This window comes from Mytilus californianus, unplaced genomic scaffold (genome assembly GCF_021869535.1).
Source record: "Mytilus californianus isolate M0D057914Y unplaced genomic scaffold, xbMytCali1.0.p SCAF_21, whole genome shotgun sequence".
In the NCBI taxonomy this organism is placed as follows: domain Eukaryota; kingdom Metazoa; phylum Mollusca; class Bivalvia; order Mytilida; family Mytilidae; genus Mytilus; species Mytilus californianus.
Genome location: NW_026262670.1, coordinates 5,477,589 through 5,500,205, shown reverse-complemented (window position 1 = coordinate 5,500,205; position 22,617 = coordinate 5,477,589). Strand labels below are relative to the sequence as shown.

The 22,617-nt window shown below is 34.4% G+C and overlaps 1 protein-coding gene and 1 long non-coding RNA gene across 52 annotated transcripts in view; one reads left to right on the top strand and one right to left on the bottom strand.

Moving 5' to 3' along the window:
- The window catches only part of LOC127731985 (WD repeat-containing protein 48-like), a 47,051-nt gene that overhangs the window by 10,672 nt on the left and 13,762 nt on the right, over positions 1-22,617 (bottom strand). For 37 of the 49 annotated variants that reach the window (XR_007995952.1, XR_007995953.1, XR_007995954.1 and 34 more), the window contains 10 exons: positions 20,816-20,898; positions 15,488-15,617; positions 11,717-11,907; positions 9,248-9,352; positions 8,740-8,859; positions 6,076-6,144; positions 4,704-4,794; positions 3,410-3,507; positions 2,971-3,078; positions 1,998-2,097 (listed from right to left, as the gene is read on the bottom strand). Coding sequence is in view for 44 of the 49 variants with exons in the window: in XM_052240977.1 (XP_052096937.1) it covers positions 1,998-2,097; positions 2,971-3,078; positions 3,410-3,507; positions 4,704-4,794; positions 6,076-6,144; positions 8,740-8,859; positions 9,248-9,352; positions 11,717-11,907; positions 15,488-15,617; positions 20,816-20,898 (1,095 nt within the window). In the remaining 5 variants the exon portion in view is untranslated. The other 12 variants (XM_052240987.1, XM_052240988.1, XM_052241019.1 and 9 more) reach the window with 12 other exon arrangements.
- LOC127732022 (uncharacterized) lies at positions 19,031-20,528 on the top strand. 3 transcript variants are annotated; one of them, XR_007996014.1, is made up of 3 exons: positions 19,031-19,294; positions 19,327-19,678; positions 19,711-20,528. It is a non-coding gene; the product is annotated as an uncharacterized LOC127732022 (long non-coding RNA). The 3 variants fall into 3 exon arrangements; XR_007996016.1 differs by having other exon boundaries at positions 19,031-19,422; positions 19,455-19,678; XR_007996015.1 differs by having other exon boundaries at positions 19,031-19,518; positions 19,551-19,678.

Genomic DNA, 22,617 nt, shown 5'->3' with positions numbered 1-22,617 from the left:
TTTTTGGCCCCTAATTCCTAAACTGTTAGTACCATAACCCCCAAAATCAATCCCCACCTTCTTTTTGTGGTATTGAACCTTATGGTAAAATTTCATAGAGATCCATTTACTTAAACTAAAGTTAGAGTGCGAAAATCAATGTGTCTTCGGACGACGACGACGCTCCAACGTCATACCAATAGACGACCGCATAAAAACTGATTCAAATCTATCAAACCACTGATCAAACTAGAAATAATTCTTTTAGAACATTTCTGTTATTGTTACCATGTCAACAGTTGGCAGGAAAGTCATAAAAAAAAGACAGCCGTTAGAATTGGTGGCAAAGTTTGAAAATTGACTTCTGGCATTAGAGATGATCTTTTAATGTTCTTTTTTTCATAGTATTTTATTTGCATCAATCTTGGACTGGTTTGCTATGCCTTTGTCAGTAGTGATTTCAATGAACTGAATCTATGCATCACATAAATCATTAAGTCAGATTTTTCATTACCACTTTAAAAAAAAAAATTTTTTAAAAACCTTCACTAAATTCTTTCATAGATACAAATATTTGGTTTGTAAGTTTGGCTGTACATTAAACTTATTACTAACAGGATAGAACATCCTAATTTTTACAGTGATGTTGTTTATAGAGCCTGTTACGTTCAATAAGATCTTTGAATACTGTTTTATTGGTACAAACATTAATTTTGTTATCAATAAATTAAAATGTGACTTAATATTATTGCTACACAGCTATAAACATTAACAGTCTTCCATCCTGTCAATACTTATATCCTATCATTGCACAAGATCATATTTTTTCTCTGTCTGTGTATGAATTCTCTACACTAAATTAATTGGATGTGTACTGATTGATATTTTAGTCATGGACATTTTTTTTTATTACCTGTTAATGGCTTTGTACTAGCTTTAGTAACTACTCCCAGTTTGATACTTAGTGTCTTAAACTTTTTTGTTAGTTGTTGTTTTTCCTGTGCTTTGTGTTGATGGAATGAGTAAATTCCTTTTCAACTGATTTTTACAGTTTGTTCTTATCATGTGCTTTTACACCACGGTCCCAGGTTAGAGGAGGGTTAGGCAAACTTCATTTACCCCGCCACATTCTGTATGTGTTTGTCAGGTGCCAATAATTCAGTGGTTGTCATTTGTTGCTGTATTATGTATATCATATTTGTTTTTTGTTAATTGTTCTGTACATAAATCAGGCTATTAATTTATTCTTTTAAATTGTTTTACCTTTGTCATTCATGTCAGGGTTTGCTATGCAGTATGGGTTTGCTTATTGTTGAAGGATGAACAGTGATCTATAGTTGCTAACTGTGACATCATTTGGTTGAAAGTTGTCTCATTAGCAATCATACCAAATCTTTTAATTTTTATATTTAATATCAGATTCTGATGTAATTTGAAAGGAAATCCAAAAAGGAGTATTTTTGCAGAAACTGGTTTTCATACCAATTTTTTTTACAGAATTATTTATGAAGAGCAGAAACTATCTTCCTGTTTGAAGAGAAGATCTTATAACTCTCCATTAAGACCAGACGTTGGTCTAATCATAGTTTGTTTTCAGTATCAGTGCTTCACCTTTAAGTTTATTGTTAGTAATGTCAGCTGTGTTTTTTGTTTGGCAGGAACATCAGATCAAATTGAAAATGGACTACCATAAATAGATATAAAAATAAGGTGTATGTAGATATAAGAAGATGTGGTATGAGTGCCAATGAGACAACTCTCCATCCAAGTCACAATTTATAAAAGTAAACCATTATAGGTCAAAGTACGGTCTTCAACACGGAGCCTTGGGTATGTTCTAGTAGATATAATAATAACAATCAACTCTCTGTAAGATAATTCACATGTGAAAACAAACATCCTTCCCATTGAACTATCAAATATATTGATCTATATTAAGTGTCAAGTCCAAATGACTCTGGTGGTTGTCCACTGTCAATGATAAAAATTAAATTTGGCAAAAAAATTATTGGTCTTACATTTAGTGTCGGTACTTTCATTAGCAGCAACTAGACCAAGTTCTTTGGCTGACATCCAGGCTGCAAAACAGTCTGATTCATCCAAGTGTATAGTTAATAACTGTAAAACATAGAAACAAAACAAATTAATCGGAGTGCATGGTTAAAACAAAGATGTGGAGTATAAACTTTCTATCTAGCTCAGATCAACAGCAAAAAATTGAAAACATGTAGGAATTAAATGCAATGTTTCCTATATAGAAAGGCACTTGATGTGTAGAAATTTGGAACATTTATTATCATGTTATTCCATGTCATTCCATGTAAAAAATTTCTAACATTTAATTACCCCTGTTTTAAGACTTACCCCTGTTTGCAGACTTACCCCTGTTTTCAGACTAACCCTGTTTTCTAACTTACCCCGTTCAGACTTACTCTGTTTTCTAACTTACCCCGTTCAGACTTAACCTGTTTTCTGACTTACCCTGTTTTCAGACTTACCCCTGTTTTCAGACTAACCCTGTTTTCTGACTTACCGCGTTCAGACTTACCCCGTTTTCTAACTTACCCCTGTTTTCAGGCTTACCCTGTTTTCTGACTTACCCCTGTTTAGACTTACCCTGTTTTCAGACTTACCCCTGTTTTCAGACTAACCCTGTTTTCTGACCTACCCCTGTTTTCAGACTTACCCTGTTTTCTGACTTACCCGTTTTCAGACTTACCCTGTTTTCTCACTTACCCCTGTTCAGACTAACCCTGTTTTCAGACTAACCCTGTTTTCTGACTTACCCCATTCAGACTTACCCTGTTTTCAGACTAACCCCTGTTTTCTGACTTACCCGTTTTCTGACTTATCCCTGTTCAGACCTACTCTTTTTTCTGACTTACCCCTGTTCAGACTTACCCCTGTTTTCTGACTTACCCCTATTTCAAGACGTACCCCTGTTTTTAGACTTATCCCTGTTTTCTGGCTTACCGCCATTTTCTGACTTACCCCTGTTTTCAGATCTACAGTAAACCAGTTTGGTACATAAACCATCTTAAATCTTTTCTTTATTTCATCTTCAAAATCTACCTTTCCCAAATCTTCAACTTTCCTGGCCTAGAAAAAGAAACAAAGTTTGCCTTATTCCTTCAGTTGTCTTTTAAATCTTGTATGATCAGGTTTTCATGAACTAAAATCAGTGCAAGCTTAAACCTGACCTAGATATAGGAAGATTACAAAAGTTACTATAATATGTTATATCTTTATTTTGTTATAAGTCAATGTAAGACCGCCCTAAGTTAACATTACAATTTATTTTCCTATCAACCTGTATTAAGGGAGAAAACTCAATTAAAAACTTATTTAATACATACCGTTTAGACATCCCACAATGCCACGTGTGTCAGTATCTTTGGTCAGAATGTGCCATTAATTATCTAATACATACCGTTAAGACGTCCCACAATGCCACATGATCGTCAGTATCTTTGGTCAGAATGTGTCTCTTGTCATTCAATACATAATACTGTCTAATGCTGGACCCACCTATAAATATATCATTTTTTATTAAATACTTTGTTTACAAAAACAAGTGGCTATTAGAAGTCTGGATCACTCCTCTGGTAAAAACATCAGTTATTGCTCAAAAGATTGGTTAGTTGTTGATTGCTTAATGTCCAGTGGCAAATATTTCATGCATATTCAGGACGAGAACAAATTAACATTTCATTTAACAGGTATGTCCTGTAATAGGGGTCGACCAGGATGAAGGGTGGGAAATTTGGACTGTCATTGGAAAATGAGGTTAAATTGGATAGGGACAGAAATTTTGCTTTGCATATTAAAGGCCACCGAGGGACCCATTAAGAGTTGTTGCAAGAGTTCTGAACCTGCAGAGTGTGGCACACTCTATACACGTGGCATTAGATTTAACATCCCCATTCCAACCCAGACATAGTTTCAAATTAATACATCCAAAACAACCAAATGTATGCCCCACTTTGGCAAAAGTTTTTCTGCCAGTCGGAAGATGACCAAGAGTGACCATATTCTATTGGCCACTTACCTTTGAGGTTCTGCTCAAAAGAAGATAAAATCAAACAAATCGAGCATCCAAACCATTGAATTCATCAATCGACTTTAATAACATGATTAGGTTAAATTACAGAAAAGAACACATATTCAAGTCTTTCATAAATATGTTCATTTTATTGATAAATGAATAGGTTATTATAATCTGGACACTTTAGTGCAGAATATTTCTTATGCTGTCACTATGACATCATAAACATGTAGAAATTTACATATTTGACCTAAAATGAACATTTCACACTTAATTTTTGTCAACATGTATATGAGCAGCAACTTTTAAAAAAAAAAGATTTTACACACATTGAAATATTTGTAAAATACATTTTGTAGCAAAAGATCTGTTTGGGTAAAGCTGTTCTCATTTCTAAATATTAATTACAAGATCTCAGAATGAGACTATTTTGGCACTTTTGGCTGTCTTGCACATAATGCCAATATGGACCACAAAATTCTAAAATATAAAAACTGATCTTAGACTAATGTCTTATGAACATCTGATGTAATTTGGTAGATATGTTATACTTTTTTATTTTGGAGTTGATTAGAAATAATTTTAAAAATCAATTAGTAAATGACAATAATAGTGAGCGTTGGCTAAATCACTAGATGGTACTGTATAGCTAGTGGACGTAACACTATAAATAATCTACCTTTGATGGTAAAATCTGGTTGTGTATAAATAGGTGAAACTGTATCGTTGTCGTAACCACCAGACATCCGCTTGGACACTTTCTGTAAAGGCTATAATTATATCAATAGATAATTGGACACTTTCTGTAAAGGCTATAATTATATCAATACATAATTGGACACTTTCTGTAAAGGCTATAATTATACCAATAGATAATTGGACACTTTCTGTAAAGGCTATAATTATACCAATACATAATTGGACACTTTCTGTAAAGGCTATAATTATACCAATACATAATTGGACACTTTCTGTAAAGGCTATAATTATACCAATAGATAATTGGACACTTTCTGTAAAGGCTATAATTATACCAATACATAATTGGACACTTTCTGTAAAGGCTATAATTATACCAATACATAATTGGACACTTTCTGTAAAGGCTATAATTATATCAATAGATAATTAGACACTTTCTGTAAAGGCTATAATTATACCAATACATAATTGGACACTTTCTGTAAAGGCTATAATTATATCAATAGATAATTGGACACTTTCTGTAAAGGCTATAATAATACCAAAAGATAATTGGACACTTTCTGTAAAGGCTATAATTATATCAATAGATAATTGGACACTTTGTGTAAAGGTTATAATTATACCAATACATAATTGGACACTTTCTGTAAAGGCTATAATTATACCAATAGATAATTGGACACTTTCTGTAAAGGCTATAATTATACCAATAGATAATTGGACACTTTCTGTAAAGGCTATAATTATACCAATACATAATTGGACACTTTCTGTAAAGGCTATAATTATACCAATAGATAATTGGACACTTTCTGTAAAGGCTATAATTATACCAATACATAATTGGACACTTTCTGTAAAGGCTATAATTATACCAATAGATAATTGGACACTTTCTGTAAAGGCTATAATTATACCAATACATAATTGGACACTTTCTGTAAAGGCTATACATGTGGAATTAAGTGGGAGGTAAATTGTAATAGCAATAAATATGTACAAAGCGAAAGAAGCGTGTCATATTGGAATTGATTTTATTTCCCATCAGCAAACCTATTGTTATACATTTGTTATTTCGGGGCCTTTTACAGCTGACTATGCGGTATGGGCTTTGCTCACTGTTGAAGGCCGTATGGTGACCTATAGTTGTCTCATTGTCAATCACACCACATATTTTTTATATATATTATCTATATCTATGATGTTTCCGGATTCTTGGTTCTTTTGTATAATTTTGAAATGGCCTTTTAAATACTTAGTTATATTTTCCTTTTTTTTTTTTGTCCTTCTTATTTTTAATGAATTTACAATTTAATATCAAACAAATGAATGAAGTAATACTTTACCCAGTTTTTGATACAAGAGTCTGTTGTTGCTACCCATAATGATGGTTGTTCTACATTGGATAATTCAAGCTGTAAAATAAACGTCATGTATAAATGAAGCAGGTAACCAGTCAAGATAATGTCATGTAAAACTTGTTACTATTGGATAACTCAAGCTGTAAAATAAACCAGTCAGGATAATATAGCAGATTACCAGCAGGAAACCAGTCAAGATAAATATAGCAGGTAACCAGTCAAGATAAGTATAAAGTGTTACTAGTGGATAATTCCTAACTAGAAAAAAAATATTAGAGAATTGAAAACATCTGTTGTTATTACGTAGTTCAATAAACTTCTAAAACAGAGATATGTCTCGCCTGCATGTCATTTTTATCATTAAATGCAAATGTTGAAATTAAAGTAACAAAATGCAAAATATTCAAATTCAGTGAACCATGACTGAAGGTACAAGGCAAAATAATTTGTGAGGAAATAATACATGCCAATGCTCTTACAACTGCATACCAACTATCATTGGGTAATCATACCTGGTTCCCAATTAACCGACCTAATCACAAACTATAAACATATAAAATGTGCTCAAAACTAAAGTTTAGAGGTCGATAGACCATGACTGAGAGAGTAGAGCCAAATAATCTTTATGAAAATCATATGTGCCAATGCTTATACAACTGCATCCCAAACATCATTAACTAATGATCATCACAAGAGGTTCCCCTTAAACTGACTTAATCACAAACTTTAACAAATAGTTGCCGCCAGTTGGTCATAACAACAAGAAATAATCTTAAAAAGTAGGTCATTTTCTCCATACCCAATTTACCCTTAACAATTTTTTTAAATGGACTGGTCATTGTTTTTGAATCTTATGCCATTCGATTGGATGAAGTTATTATTGCCTTCCCCATTACCTGTTTGTCCTGTGTGTATTATGTCACATTGTTATTGAATTCTATGTCATTCGATTGGATGAAGTTATTATTGCCCTCACCTTTAACTGTTCGTCCTGTGTGTATTATGTCACATTGTTATTGAATTCTATGTCATTCGATTGGATGAAGTTATTATTGCCTTCACCTTTAACTGTTTGTCCTGTGTGTATTATGTCACATTGTTATTGAATTCTATGTCATTCGATTGGATGAAGTTATGATTGCCTTCACCTTTAACTGTTTGTCCTGTGTGTATTATGTCACATTGTTATTGAATTCTATGTCATTCGATTGGATGATGTTATTATTGCCTTCACCTTTAACTGTTTGTCCTGTGTGTATTATGTCACATTGTTATTGAATTCTATGTCATTCGATTGGATGAAGTTATTATTGCCTTCACCTTTAACTGTTTGTCCTGTGTGTATTATGTCACATTGTTATTGAATCTTATGTCATTCGATTGGATGAAGTTATCATTGCCTTCACCTTTAACTGTTTGTCCTGTGTGTATTATGTCACATTGTTATTGAATTCTATGTCATTCGATTGGATGAATTTATCATTGCCTTCACCTTTAACTGTTTGTCCTGTGTGTATTATGTCACATCGTTATTGAATTCTATGTCATTCGATTGGATGAAGTAATAATTGCCTTCACCTTTAACTGTTCGTCCTGTGTGTATTATGTCACATTGTTATTGAATTCTATGTCATTCGATTGGATGAATTTATCATTGCCTTCACCTTTAACTGTTTGTCCTGTGTGTATTATGTCACATCGTTATTGAATTCTATGTCATTCGATTGGATGAAGTAATAATTGCCTTCACCTTTACCGGTAACTGTTCGTCCTGTGTGTATTATGTCACATTGTTATTGAATTCTATGTCATTCGATTGGATGAAGTTATCATTGCCTTCACCTTTAACTGTTTGTCCTGTGTGTATTATGTCACATCGTTATTGAATTCTATGTCATTCGATTGGATGAAGTATTATTGCCTTCCCCATTACCTGTTTGTCCTGTATTAAGTCAATACATGGAATTTTTCCAGTGTATATTACTCGGAGGGTCCACTTCAATACTTAATTGATAGGGGTGCCACTGGAGTTCTATTACCCCATCCTTTTCATATAATTTAGATTTTTAAAATGTACTTTAATATACCTTTTCATATATTGCGTAGGTAAAAATGTAACCTTTTCCTGTATTGGTAAATATCACCTTTGCTCGTAGCTCAGATTCCTCATGTAATGTGAACTTACGGCAAGACTTTTGGCTGTGAAAAAATACAGGGGTTTTCATATAACAAATAATGGAAACTTTATTGACCTTATCATATATTTTTGATATTTTACCCCTCCTATTCACATATTTTCAAGCTGGAAAGTGTGACCTATTCTATACTCTGGTTTCCTGTTAGTTACTACTACATACCCTTAAGACTGGTGCCTTCTCTTAACAAATAAGAGTTCTATACTCTGGTTTCCTGTTAAGTACTACTACATACCCTTAAGACTGGCGCCTTCTCTTAACAAATAAGAGTTCTATACTCTGGTTTCCTGTTAAGTACTACTACATACCCTTAAGACTGGTGCCTTCTCTTCACAAATAAGTGTTCTATACTCTGGTTTCCTGTTCATTACTACAACATAACCTTAAGACTGGTGCCTTCTCTTCACAAATAAGTGTTTTATACTCTGGTTTCCTGTTCATTACTACTACATACCCTTAAGACTGGTGCCTTCTCTTCACAAATAAGAGTTCTATATTCTGGATTTCTGATGTCAGTTGCCCACACTCTACGGTCACGTCCAGCAGAATACACCACAGAAAATGAATCGTTTGCCTGGAAAAAATCACAGTAAATAGTAATCTTACCTGGAAACTTAAGAGAAAAGAGCTCATTTTAACATATACACTACAATGAGTGTGTTTGCAAAACTATTACTTCTTTTAAATTTACTCTCTGCAATTGATTTTGACTTAGAAAAGTTGGAAAAAATGAACTGACAGAAGTAATTTAAAGCACATGTATGTAGTACAAAGTTTTTTTTAATGTGAGGAAGAACTCAGTGTGCCAAAAAAACAAACTTTGACACCTTGCACATATGACTTTAATGTGTGACACATTCACAAAGTAACATTGAATGAAGTTTTAACTTTTAGAAAAACTTCTTTTGTAGCTTTTCTATAAATTAGGGACCTTTAAAAACATTTGAGTCCCTGAAACATACCTGTAAGGTCCAAACACCCTCGTCATGTACTCTGAACGTAGATACACATCTCTGTTGTCCTAGTGACCATAATCGTATTGTTCCATCAGAACTGCCAGACAAACACTGAAACAGATTCACAAACAAATATTGTATTCACATCAAGATAATCAATATTATTCTTGAAAACAAAAATAAACTAGTTACAAGACATACATTACAGGATTGTCAAGGCAATTTACAGTATAAGTTATATTTCTATGCAAAATCTAATGTATAATCTTCAATATACTTGTAGTGTGATCTAGCAAAAAATTCAACTCAACAAGTGCTAGAGGTCATCTTAATAATATAGTCAGCATGTTTAAACTCTGACTGTGATTTTGAGTCAGCATGTTTAAACTCTGACTGTGATTTTGAGTCAGCATGTTTAAACACTCACTGTGATTTTGAGTCAGCATGTTTAAACTCTCACTGTGATTTTGAGTCAGCATGTTTAAACTCTGACTGTGATTTTGAGTCAGCATGTTTAAACACTCACTGTGATTTTGAGTCAGCATGTTTAAACACTCACTGTGATTTTGAGTCAGCATGTTTAAACTCTCACTGTGATTTTGAGATGAAGAACAGCAATAAAAGTATTGTTCCATTTCTTTCCAATTTTACTTGTTGGTATTTTGTGTCATTGAGTGATACATATAGATTCCACCATTGCAACAAGTGAGTTACGATATTTCTCCACTTGAGACAGTTAAATTTTAATATTTAAAGCGCGAGGCTTGCCGAGCTCTTTAAATATTAAAATTTAACTGTTGAGAGTGGAGAAATATCGTAATACACGAGTTATAGTGGTGGAATCTGTTTCTCTAATGATTTTTATCCTTCCTTTTCAAAGATTTGCAGAAAGTTGTGTTCTTTATATGTGACGTCATCAGGCATGGTCGTTTTTTTTCATGACGTCACAATCAGGAATTCAGAAGAAACCAAGAAAATTTAACGTCATAATTAAATTTCGACCAATCATTTGCCGAGAACAGATATTTCACTAGTGAGGAGAACAATTTTTTCACAATCGGTTGGGAAATGTGAAAATAGTGACAAAATTAGAGAAACAATAATCTTTATTTTCCATGCTTATTAAAAGAGGGTAAAACATTTCTCTGCAAATTTTTTTTAAGTAGATGTCAAATTTTATTTTTAGATTCATTTCCAATATGTGTAGTTAGTTTGTTTTTCTATAATTGTACAACACATTTATATTTATTTATTGAAGTATCTGTTTGAATCATTACAAGTTCCAACACTATAAATTGGTTATACAAGATGAAACCCATTTCTAATTAGAGGTGCCCCATGAGCTATTTTTAACTTAAGTACCAACTAAAAATGTTCACTTGTTATCACCGAATAGTTCTATTCATTTAAAATCATTTGTACGAAATCTTAAATCCTAGGTGGAAAAGTTGGGAAGACGATTGAAAAGTGTCTACAGTGTCTGACCTCTTTTGACATCTGACTGGAAAATATTTTTATATTTAGTCAGAATAATCACTCCTCTAATTGATCAATTTTCAGTAAAGGCTTTCAGTAATTGTGATGTAAAAAATTTAAATTTTTATTCAAATTCATAGAAGAAAGAATTTTTAAAAGTTTTGAATTTACACATTATGTAATACGCATGCCTAATCACAGGTAACGCTTAATCAAAATAACACGATAATTTCCTGCCTTTATATAAACACAGGAATTTATCTTGTAATTACCCTGAATTATTTAATGCTCAAGTAAAACAATAATGACGCCCTTTTATACACTTTTAATAGGTTATGAATTTAGAAATTTACAGCCATTTTGATTCACAGAAGGATTCCCTGGAATTTATTTGTATTTTATTATCATATTAAAAATTACTATTTACATTTTTCACTTTCAATCAAAAGTAACATAATCGATTGCGGAGGAATTTGCAAATTTGTAGTTATTTAATTGATTTCACTTTTTAACTGAATACAACCAACAAATTATTCTCAAATGATTTTATAAAAATAGGTACCAAATTTCAGATTGCTAAGAACTATAAAACACCTGACACCCTTTAATTATTTTGTTACTTCTGCCAGTTCTGGAATGATTGTGACTGTTAGAAAATAATGACTTTTCAAATTGAGTAATTAAAAAATGACAAAAATTGCATAAAAATGGTGCAGATCCTTGGCCTTTGCTCTTGTAAAAGAAAGTGGATTTAATACAGATTTAAACAAAATCAATGAGAACAAGATAGTCAAATGGAGCATCAGAACATGACTCATCATCCATCTGTTTCCTGACAAAACATGAACAAATCCTACAATCAAACCACATGTGTACCATCTCTATTTAGGACTTTACATTATCAGCATAGCCCTTTAATTTCATCAGTTTCTGACATGTCCTGGGGTCTCAGACCCTCAGCACCTTTTCTGTAGACCCTGACACTATGACATCACTCACCTGTGTACCATCTCTATTCAGGACCAATGCCTTTACATTATCAGCATGGCCCTTTAATTTCATCAGTTTCTGACACGTCCTGGGGTCCCAGACCCTCAACACCTTTTCTGTAGACCCTGAAACTATGACAGAACCGGGAGGGTTCATTGCTAAGCTGTAGATAGAATCCTTATTTCCATTCAGACTTGATGCTGAAAAATATACAATGATGTTAATTAAAGGAAACATGGGATTTATGTCAATGAGATTTAGGGTATTTGTCAATGAGACATCAACACAATAATTATGTCAATCAGATGTGGGGTATATGTCAATCAGATGTGGGGTATATGTCAATCAGATGTGGGCATATGTCAATGAGACATCAACACAATGTTTATGTCAATGAGATGTGGGGTTTATGTCAATGAGATTTGGGGTATATGTCAATGAGACATCAACACAATAATTATAACACTGAGATGTGGGGTATTTGTCAATCAGATGTGGGGTATATGTCACTGAGATGTGGGGTATATGTCAATGAAATGTGGGGTATATGTCAATCAGATGTGGGGTATATGTCAAGGAGATGTGGGGTATATGTCAATGAGATGTGGGGTACATGTCAAGGAGATGTGGGGTATATATCAAGGAGATGTGGGATACATGTCAATGAGATGTGGGGTATGTGTCAATAAGATATGGGGTACATGTCAAGGAGATGTGGGGTATATGTCAATGAGATGTAGGGTATATGTCAATGAGATGTGGGGTACATGTCAAGGAGATGTGGGGTATATGTCAAGGAGATATGGGGTACATTTCAAGGAGATGTGGGGTATATGTCAATGAGATATGGGGTATATGTCAATGAGATGTGGGGTATATGTCAATAAGACATCAACACAATAATTATGTCAATGAGATGTGGGGTATATGTCAATGAGATGTGGGGTATATGCCAATGAGATGTGGGGTATATGTCAATAAGACATCAACACAATAATTATGTCAATGAGATGTGGGGTATATGTCAATGAGATGTGGGGTATATGTCAAGGAGTTGTGGGGTACATGTCAAGGAGATTTGGGGTATATGTCAAGGAGATTTGGGGTATATGCAGGACTCACACTACTACAGAATCATAGGGAGAAGTGACTTTCTCTTTTTGAAATTGAGAGGGAGAAGTGGTGAGATTTGAAAGAGAAGTGCTTGTTTGCTCTCGGCACTACAATGTTTGGTTTTTACTATAATACATTAAGGACCATATGTATCTTATTTTTTTATATTGTTCAATTTGTACCTGGGTATACAATTAAAAGTAACTGTTGTTTAATTTTATCATATCTAGTTGCACAATCATATGAGTCCTCTTGTCAGAAAAAACAATTAAATATCTGGCAATAATAAAAAGATTTTTTTTATATCAAAAAGGAAAAGAAAGTTGTTATATCAATTAAAATTCAATTAAAAAACTACTCTGTTATCATGTTCTTGAAATTAAATATTTCTCATTAAAAAGATATAAAAATGTAACAGTTAAGCTTGGACATAATATATATAATTATTAGTGTAATAGTCCCAGAGTTGAGCAACTTTAACTTATAAATTGAAACAATGTATATACATCTAAATATATACATCAATCAAGAAGATCTAACCAAAAGTATGTTAATGCGTGTAGAATGCGTAATTTTTCCTTTTGGGATCCATTTTATCTGTCAGCAGTGCCATTCATGTGTCCGTAGTCATTATCATAAGAATCCGGATTTCGGTCATAGCGGGTCCGTTTCCGATGAAATCCTGACTCCGATCCTTATTTGTATAATAATATGCCCAATAATTTAAATGGCAGACGAAGACAATTTTACAAAAATAAACGATGTTTGACATGCTATTTGGAAAGGAATGACGTTTTTATTGCAATAAATGGATAACAAATTTACTTCAGGCAAATTTCATCAAGTTCTAATGAAGAAACAACTTTTTTTGCCAAAAGTTAGAATGATTTGAATACACTCTTGATTAACAAGTACCGGAACGGAAGTGATAAAAAATTGTTTTTATGAAATAACATGCCACCAACTTTAAAATTAATGCTTTAACCTCTTTTCTGAAGAAAATAAATCATTTATGCCTTGAATTTCTTTACTTTTAAATGACCAATCGATGTTTCATCGACTTGGTAAAAATTGAATATTGCCAATGACGAGAGCGACTGAAAGCAAGTATCGTAAACAACAGGGCGACTTGTTTTCGCTTTTGAGGGTCGGGCAAAGCGAAAAGACGGACAGGAAAGCTACTACTTCGCCCTAATCGCCTGGTAGCGTGAGCCCTGATATGTCAATGAAAATAATACAGTTACTAATAGACTTACTAGTAACTGTATTATTTGAAGCAGTGAGTGCTGTCAGCGTGGTAACACCCCAAAGGAACATGGCTCTATCTAATTAGATTTACTAGTAACTGTATTATTTGAAGTAGTGAGTGCTGTCAGCATGGTAACACCCCAAAGGAAAATGGCTCTTTCTAAATAGACTTACTAGTAACTGTATTATTTGAAGCAGTGAGTGATGTTAGAATGATAAAGTCCCACAGGAAAATGGCTCATTTTAATTAGACTTACTAGTAACTGTATTATTTGAAGTAGTGAGTGCTGTCAGTGTGTTAACATCCCACAGGAAAATGGCTCTATCTAATTAGACTTACTAGTAACTGTATTATTTGAAGCAGTGAGTGCTGTCAGTGTGTTAACATCCCACAGGAAAATGGCTCTATCTAATTAGACTTACTAGTAACTGTATTATTTGAAGTAGTGAGTGCTGTCAGTGTGTTAACATCCCACAGGAAAATGGCTCTATCTAATTAGTCTGAATAGTAACTGTATTATTTGAAGTAGTGAGTGCTGTCAGTGTGTTAACATCCCACAGGAAAATGGCTCTATCTAATTAGACTTACTAGTAACTGTATTATTTGAAGTAGTGAGTGCTGTCAGTGTGTTAACATCCCACAGGAAAATGGCTCTATTTAATTAGTCTTAATAGTAATTGTATTATTTGAAGTAGTGAGTGCTGTCAGTGTGTTAACATCCCACAGGAAAATGGCTTTATCTAATTAGTCTTAATAGTAACTGTATTATTTGAAGCAGTGAGTGCTGTCAGGGTGTTAACATCCCACAGGAAAATGGCTCTATCTAATTAGTCTTACTAGTAACTGTATTATTTGAAGCAGTGAGTGCTGTCAGGGTGTTAACATCCCACAGGAAAATGGCTTTATCTAATTAGACTTACTAGTAACTGTATTATTTGAAGCAGTGAGTGCTGTCAGGGTGTTAACATCCCACAGGAAAATGGCTCTATCTAATTAGTCTTACTAGTAACTGTATTATTTGAAGCAGTGAGTGCTGTCAGGGTGTTAACATCCCACAGGAAAATGGCTTTATCTAATTAGACTTACTAGTAACTGTATTATTTGAAGCAGTGAGTGCTGTCAGGGTGTTAACATCCCACAGGAAAATGGCTCTATCTAATTAGTCTTACTAGTAACTGTATTATTTGAAGCAGTGAGTGCTGTCAGGGTGTTAACATCCCACAGGAAAATGGCTTTATCTAATTAGACTTACTAGTAACTGTATTATTTGAAGCAGTGAGTGCTGTCAGTGTGTTAACATCCCACAGGAAAATGGCTTTATCTAATTAGACTTACTAGTAACTGTATTATTTGAAGCAGTGAGTGCTGTCAGGGTGTTAACATCCCACAGGAAAATGGCTCTATCTAATTAGACTTACTAGTAACTGTATTATTTGAAGCAGTGAGTGCTGTCAGTGTGTTAACATCCCACAGGAAAATGGCTCGATCTAATCCTGCTGAGGCTACTTGTTCTTTATCTCTGGCATACGCTAGTGCCTTAACATAATCCTGTAATTAGAATTAAACAAAGGCCTTAACATACAGCTGTAATTAGAAATAAACAAGAATGTGTCCATAGTACACGGATGCCCCACTCGCACTATCATTTTCTATGTTCAGTGGACCGTGAAATTGGGATCAAAACTCTAATTATGCATTTAAATTAGAAAGATCATATCATAGGGAATATGTGTACTTAGTTTCAAGTTGATTGGACTTCAACTTCATCAAAAACTACCTTGACCAAAAACTTTAACCTGAAGCGGGACAAATGGACAAACGAACGGACGCACAGACCGAAAAACATAATGCCCCTCTACTATCATAGGTGGGGCATAAAAAGGGCCTTAACCTGATCCTGGAATTAGAAATAAACAAGGCCTTAACTGTATCCTAGAATTAGAAATAACCAAGGCCTTAACTGTATCCTGGAATTAGAAATAACCAAGGGCCTTAACCTAATCCTGGAATTAGAAATAAACAAAGGCATTAACCTAATCCTGGAATTAGAATTAAACAAAGGCATTAACCTAATCCTGGAATTAGAATTAAACAAAGGCATTAACCTAATCCTGGAATTAGAAATAACCAAGGGCCTTAACCTAATCCTGGAATCAGAAATAAATAAAGGCCTAAACCTAATCCTGGAATTAGAATTAAACAAAGGCCTTAACCTAATCCTGGAATTAGAAATAAACAAAGGCCTTAACATAATCCTGGAATTAGAATTAAACAAAGGCCTTAACCTAATCCTGAAATTAGAATTAAACAAAGGTCTTAACCTAATCCTGAAATTAGAATTAAACAAAGGTCTTAACCTAATCCTGGAATTAGAATTAAATAAAGGCCGTAACCTAATCCTGGAGTTAGAAATAAATAAAGGCCTTAACCTAATCCTGGAATTAAAATTAAACAAAGGCCTTAACCTAATCCTGGAATTAGAAATAACCAAGGGCCTTAACCTAATCCTGGAATTAGAAATAAACAAGGGCCTTAACCTAATCCTGGAATTAGAATTAAACAAGGGCCTTAACCTAATCATGGAATTAGAAATAAATAAAGGCCTTAACCTAATCCTGTAATTAGAAATAAACAAGGGCCTTAACCTGATCTTGTAATTAGAAATAAACAAGGGAATTAATCTGATCTTGTAATTAGAAATAAACAAGGGCCTTAACCTGATCTTGTAATTATAAATAAACAAGGGCCTGAACCTAATCATGGAATTTTAAATTAGCTAGGGTCTTTACTTCATCCAGGAAGTAAGACATAACAATAACAATTATAAGCATGTGTTTGATGAAAAAAAACATTTAGCCAATAGCTATGCCTAATTTTGCTTTATTAATAGAAACAAATCCCTAATTTACATTAAATATTTGCCACTGGCGACAATTAGCATTCAATCATTGTTGTTAATGTATTAAATTAAGGATTTCTTGTTGGTAGCTTTCATTATGATTGATCCTTTTCTGCGTAATGACCAGTGGCAAATATTTCATGCATATTCAAAACATGAACATGTTTAATAAATCCAACATATAAGTTATGCAAAGTATGATGAAGGGTGAACACTTCAACTGCCACATAAAAATGAGGGTATGTATGCTTTCTGCAGACACTTAGCCTTGGATCAGGCCACTTACAGACTGCTTGTTGTTGATAGAATTCGACAGGACGTAGAGTGAATGAAAATTTCCCTATATATGGCTTCAAAATTTAACATCCCAATTCAAACCATAATAGGCTATGTATTTATACATCCCACACAGCCAAATCGAAGCAAACTTTCAGCAAACACAAAAGACAACCAGAAATGACAATATTTTTAGATGCTAGTCAACCCTTGTTTTTTTTAAAGTGTAATAGATAAAGAACAAATATTTTGACACTGAAGGGCAGTTTCTCAGATGTGAAGAGGACTGACAATTCCTGTTAAACATTGGTATATCCTGTCAGGTCATTTCTACTGTTAACTTGTTCTCTCTACATGCTCTATCTTCTATAGTTTTTGCCCAAAACAAATAAAAAGATCAAAATCTTCATTTAAGGACAATAACTTCTGGAAGAATTTGACTGACAATTTAGACCTATTTGTAAATCTTGTCTAGCTAATCATTTTTGCTGTTTACAGTTTTTCTTTATCTACCAAAGTTTTTGCCAAAAATGCCAAAAATAAGTTAAAATCATCATTCAAGGACAATATCTTCTATAAGGATTTGACTGACAATTTCTGCAATGTTTTACTTATTTGTAGATAATTTTAGCTTTTAAAAGTTTCTATCTATCTATCATAGCAGGGGTTAAAAAATTTTGTTACAGCTCACTAGCCCAGGACTTATTGGTAGCAGGATTTTACAAGCCCTGTTGGAAGAACTGCTAGCCCATCAAAACTGACCTGCTAGCCCGAGTATGTCTTACAAATTCAGAGTTTGCTGCATAATACAACGAGTTCTTTAAACTTGTTCATTTCTATCCGTTGTACTATGGGTTGTTAAATATTTTACAGGATCTCGGGGATTTAAATGGATTGAAGAGTTAATGCGATAATACACGTGTAATTAAATTTTCAGTCACTGACCGCTGTATTGATTTATGACATTCTTTTTGCACGAGTGTTTACCCAAGATTATCTCTGATCACCATGATAAACTACAGAAAACATGTTCATTGGTCTTGTCATGTGAAACCAGTGGTTCAAATCATATATTTGTTCCAACATACAAAGCAGACTTTTTATTAGCGTGATAGGGAAAATAACGGCAATATACACAAAACTTTGTCTCTGGTTTATCATCAGCAACAGCCGACCTTGCCCTGGGATTCTTTTTGTCCATGACACTATAAATGTTCTTTTCAGCTTTTCCCGGTTGTATTTGTCATTTTTTGGGATGAATTTTCAGCCCCTTCATCTACCGTTTTTTGTTTTGAAACTGACCATTAGTTCCTGGGGTGTCTGTACTCAAATATTTCAAATATTTTGTTGCATGGTTTAGTGCTTAACAGCTGTCCGACATGACAGGTCAATATGGATCAATGCATCATATACCCCCACTGGCCCAAAACCGTCACCGGTAATTGAAAATCTCGGCATAAGCAATGTACAATACCCCCTGTATTGAGAAATCGATATTGAAAGTTTGGGAATTGCGATCAATACATGATACCGGTCCACCCAGAGTTATTTGTTCTATTTTAAAACATGAACAAAATCAGTTCAAATTCTTGAAATCCCGGATGACGTAATTGAATCTGATTGGCTAAGATAGAATAGTGATGAGGGGATTTTCCACTTTCTATTTTGGAAACGCCAAGAATTTTTTGTTACTAGTCCGTCGGGTATATTGGGTTACAAGTTTTGATTGCCCGAAGCGTAAATGCTGTAGCCCTGGGTGTCGGGCTATTTGATTTTTTAACCCCTGCATAGTTTTCAAAATAGGTAAAAATGCCCCAAAAAAAATTGCCATTTAAGGGCAATAACTCTTATATAGGCAGTCAACCACCAATATTGGCAATATTGACTTATTTGTAGATTTTGTCTCTATGAAAATATTTGCTTAAAATTTCTGTTATCTTTCTTTAGTTTTTATATAAAAGATAAAGGGGTCCTTGGTGGCCCACTGAGGTTGTGAGTTCAAACCTCTCACATGGCAGGTGTGCTCGTCTAAAAACCCCTCACATGGCAGGTGTGCTCATCTAAAAAACCCTCACATGGCAGGTGTGCTCGTCTAAAACCCCCTCACATGGCAGGTGTGCTCGTCTAAAAAACCCTCACATGGCAGGTGTGCTCGTCTAAAAAACCCTCACATGGCAGGTGTGCTTGTCTAAAAACCCCTCACATGGCAGGTGTGCTCGTCTAAAACCCCCTCACATGGCAGGTGTGCTCGTCTAAAACCCCCTCACATGGCAGGTGTGCTCATCTAAAACCCCCTCACATGGCAGGTGTGCTCGTCTAAAACCCCCTCACATGGCAGGTGTGCTCGTCTAAAACCCCCTCACATGGCAGGTGTGCTCGTCTAAAAACCCCTCACATGGCAGGTGTGCTTGTCTAAAACCCCCTCACATGGCAGGTGTGCTCATCTTAAACCCCCTCACATGGCAGGTGTGCTCGTCTAAAACCCCCTCACATGGCAGGTGTGCTAGTCTAAAAAACCCTCACATGGCAGGTGTGCTTGTCTAAAACCCCCTCACATGGCAGGTGTGCTTGTCTAAAACCCCCTCACATGGCAGGTGTGCTTGTCTAAGGATTGCCAGTTTTCCTGCCAAAAGGTTCTCTGCAGCACTCTGGCTTCCTGCAGCACTCTGGCTTCCTGCAGCACTCTAGCTTCCTGCAGCACTCTGGCTTCCTGCAGCACTCTGGCTTCCTGCAGCACTCTGGCTTCCTGCACCATAAAAACTGACTGCCAGGAAATAGCCAATAGTGATGAAAAGGCCAATAAACACCTAACAATCAATTAAAACGATAAAAGGCAAAACAAAAAAAATTGGTAAAAATCCTCATTCAAGGGCATAATTCCTATAAAAAATTGACTGATGATTTCAGTCTTATCTGTAAATTTTGTCTGGCTGATCATTTTTGCTGTTTAAATTTCTAACTATATTTTATTCCACCCTTTCCCCCACATTTTGACCTTCTACATTCCTTGTTAGTACGTAATGTTGACATACAGTAACCTGTGTGATAATTCCATACTTTGACAGGTTATGCTCCACCACCACCACCCACCTCTCCCTATGACCCCACATTTTGACCTTCTACATTCCATGTGAGTACATAATGTTGACATACAGTAACCTGTGTGATAATTCCATACATTGACATACAGTAACCTGTGTGATAATTCCATACATTGACATACAGTAACCTGTGTGATAATTCCATACTTTGACAGGTTATACAATCCCCCTCCCCCTCTGACCCCACATTTTGACCTTTTACATTCCTTGTTAGTATGTAATGTTGACATACAGTAACCTGTGTGATAATTCCATACTTTGACAGGTTATGCCCCCCCTCCCCCTTTGATCCCATATTTTGACCTTATACATTCCTTGTGAGTACATAATGTTGACATAAAGTAACCTGTGTAATAATTCCATACATTGACATACAGTAATGTGTGATAATTCCATGACTGGTTATGCACCCCCCCCCCCCCCCCCACTCCCCCCTTGACCCCACATTTTGACCTTATACATGTACATACCTTGTGAGTACGTAATGTTGACATACAGAAACCTTTGTGAGCATTCCATACTTTGACTGTTGTGTCACTTGATGCAGAAATTACTGAAAAAATAATAAAAACATGACAAAGAAATTGATCATTTTAACATTACATGCATATTTGGCTGAAAACACGTTTCAAATGACATGAATATAAACTCTGGTTTTTACTAGACTAACAACCCAAGCTGGACATGCTAGTTGACAGGTAAAAGGTCAACAGGATATAAGTAGAACATCTAATTAAGTTTGAATTCGGCACAATTTGTCTACAATATAAATGAAATAAAATGGAATAAAGGTTTAAATGTTGCCAGGTTGTAAAAACAATGGTCTATACTTATACTGATCATTTAATAAACTGTTGACACAGAGATATGTCTTGCCTTTTTGTAATTTGATAATATAATGCAAATATTGAATCCAAATGTCACTATTTAAACATTTAAACTATGCAAGACATTCAAAGTCAATGGACCATGACTTACGGTGCAGGACCAAATAATTCAATGGACATTAGAAATTCCAATGCTTATAATAAAATTGCTTACCAAATACCATTGACTTATCATAAATGGTTCCTTTTACAATAACCTAAACACAAACTTTCATTTGTAAACAACATGAAAGTTTCAAAGTTAATGAACCATGCTGAGGGGTCGGGGTCATATAATCACAATGGAGAAGAGACTTGCAAATGCTAATACAACTGCATACCAAATATCTTTGACTTAACATTAGCAGTTCCTCTTAAACTGATCTAATCACAAATTTAACATGTAAACTATGCAAAGCATTCAAAGTCAATAGACCATGACTTAGGGACCCATCCAAATAATATCCATGGAAATGAGAGGTGCCAATGCTAATATATCTACATACCAAATATTATTGACTTACTAATCACAAACTAACACAATGTTAACATAGAATACTTAAAGTCTTCCTTTTTTACTATGTCAAGGCGAGGCAAAGACATAAGAAAATAAAATGTGAAAAAAATTTAAACAACTCCATAGTGGAAGGTGCTCAACCTCAATACTAGGTCTGCAAGCTTTCTGGGAAGTCCAAAGGTTGGGTGAAAAAACAAAATTGCTACCATCTTTTGAAAATTTTGTTGAAAAACTAAATTCTGAAGTCTGGAAAAATAAAATAAAATCTTCAAACAACTCAATAACAACTCCAATATATACCGTATGTAATCATTCTGTAAAGTTTCAAGGATCTGGGTTGATAACTGTAGTTAGTTACCCCTCAGTACACATCATTGGTAGTCTTTTGTAAATTTTGCTGAAAAATGGCTAAGTTCAAGGTGGGGAAAAATGACAAAAATTCCTCAAGCAACTCTTTAATTACAGGTACACAACTTCAACATGTCTAGTGTGAAGGATCTGGGTTGAAAATTATAGAAGGAATTGATTACCCAAGTCAAGAAAAATGGAAAAAATCCTCAAACATTTCCATAATAGCATTAGGGTTGAAAACTGTAGCAGGACCTGATAACACAAATCCGTTATCAAATTTTCTCCAATTCTGTTTGACATCACCATACTATAAGCTGGTTTTGACCTTTTTCCAACCCGGTTAAAAATTCCTTTGATTGAAAAACTTTTTAACAGTAAGACACAGTAACTTACATGTTCAGTAGAACATACAATCACCTTCCCAATAGAACACACTAACTTACATGTTTAGTAGAACATACTAACTAACCTTCCCAAGAGAAAACACCAACAAACCTTCTCAGTAGAACACACTAATTTACATGTATAGTAGAACATA